This window comes from Cyprinodon variegatus, unplaced genomic scaffold (genome assembly GCF_000732505.1).
Source record: "Cyprinodon variegatus isolate N-32 unplaced genomic scaffold, C_variegatus-1.0 Scaffold1261, whole genome shotgun sequence".
Lineage (NCBI taxonomy): Eukaryota > Metazoa > Chordata > Actinopteri > Cyprinodontiformes > Cyprinodontidae > Cyprinodon > Cyprinodon variegatus.
Window position 1 is genome coordinate 197412 of NW_015151714.1, and position 1366 is coordinate 198777.

General features: G+C 38.7%; 1 protein-coding gene across 1 annotated transcript in view; it reads right to left on the reverse strand.

Annotated features, from left to right (window-relative positions):
* Positions 1-865, reverse strand: part of LOC107102480 (neurotensin receptor type 1-like) — a gene marked incomplete at its 5' end in the record, with an annotated part of 13764 nt that extends 12899 nt beyond the window's left edge. The window contains one exon of the mRNA XM_015401804.1: positions 790-865. Within this exon, the coding sequence (XP_015257290.1) occupies positions 790-865 (76 nt within the window). The remainder of the gene's footprint in view (positions 1-789) is intronic.
* Positions 866-1366: the final 501 nt, after the last annotated feature.

The following is a 1366-nucleotide window of genomic DNA, read 5'->3' on the forward strand; positions in this document are numbered from 1 at the left end:
CACTGGAATCTCCACCAAACTTCTCAATAAACCTGTTGAACTCTTCCCCTGGTCTCTCTGGACTGGTTTATCTGCATGTGGGTCATGACAGTGGTGTTCTTTGACAAACATGGATGCCTCCAGTAAAGCACATTTAAATGAAAATGACTCTGAATTAAAAACACTGATCATTTATTGAACAGGATGGAATCATTTCAGATTCAAAGAACTTTCAGAAGTTTGAATTCTGAATGTGAGCGACTTTTCCTTTAAAGCAGGGCAGAAAAGTCAGATTCTAGAACATTTGATCAGGTTTTCTAAAATATATTCTGTAAGTCTAAAGCAGCAATAAAATGGTTTAGATGTTTTGACAAAGATTGATGATTATACTTCATGAGAAAATGCTGTATAATTTATTTTCCACACCGTAACCCTTAGAAAGATGCTTGTGTATTTTACTGATTATGTTTTGTGCTTCTACTGCTTTTATCTCCCTACTGAAGAGCAGACGGAATGAATTTTTCTTTCGCTTTTGATTTAATCAGACAAGCAATATTGCAACAGACTAAAAATAGAAAGGAAAATATTGGAAAATAGGACAAGATTTTAATCTGATCAACCAGAGAAAGCTCTCTTGTTACTGTTCTGATGCTCTTAGCTGATGACTCCAAATGTCTGCTTCTGTCAATACTGGACTTCACTGGTTCATATGTTCCTCTAAAGGTGTAGAATATGAAAACACATCTATGGGACTCTGCTGCCTGGCATGCAGACTATTGGGCAATGCATGAAGAAAAAATCGTTACTCACTCTGAGGCGTAGCAAAACATGAGGCGGCGGGCGTGATAGGGCAGCCAGCAGACAACGAAGGCGATGACCACGGCTCCTGAACACAGGGAAGAGAAGAGGGAGAGTTGGATGCCAATGATGCAGGCAGCAAGGAGAGCACACACAAAATATAAACAATGCTCGGATGATTAGAGTAATATTGTTCAAGAATCAAGTTTGAGAAAAGCTGTGATTGAGGGAGTAATAATTAAGATAATTATGACCTTCATGGGTTTGATTAAAAAGACAAACAGGTCACGCCCACGTCCAGAAACACTGAGGAGCGAGGATACGGCGGGCTTTCAGCTTCCGAGTCTCTTCCAAAGAGAATTATATGTAATTTGGATTTGATTGTTGTTCATGACATCAAAGGGCTAAAAGAAACTTTAAGGTTGCTGCTTTTCTAAAGCAACACTTGGCATGAACACAAAGAGCGCAGTGATGTCTGCCTGGATCCATCTCGCAGAAGTGGATTCAAGACATGAAAAACATCTGAGTTTAATATTAAGATGCACTAAAAAAATCACTGTCAAATTATTTGATGAGAAGAAAACAACAA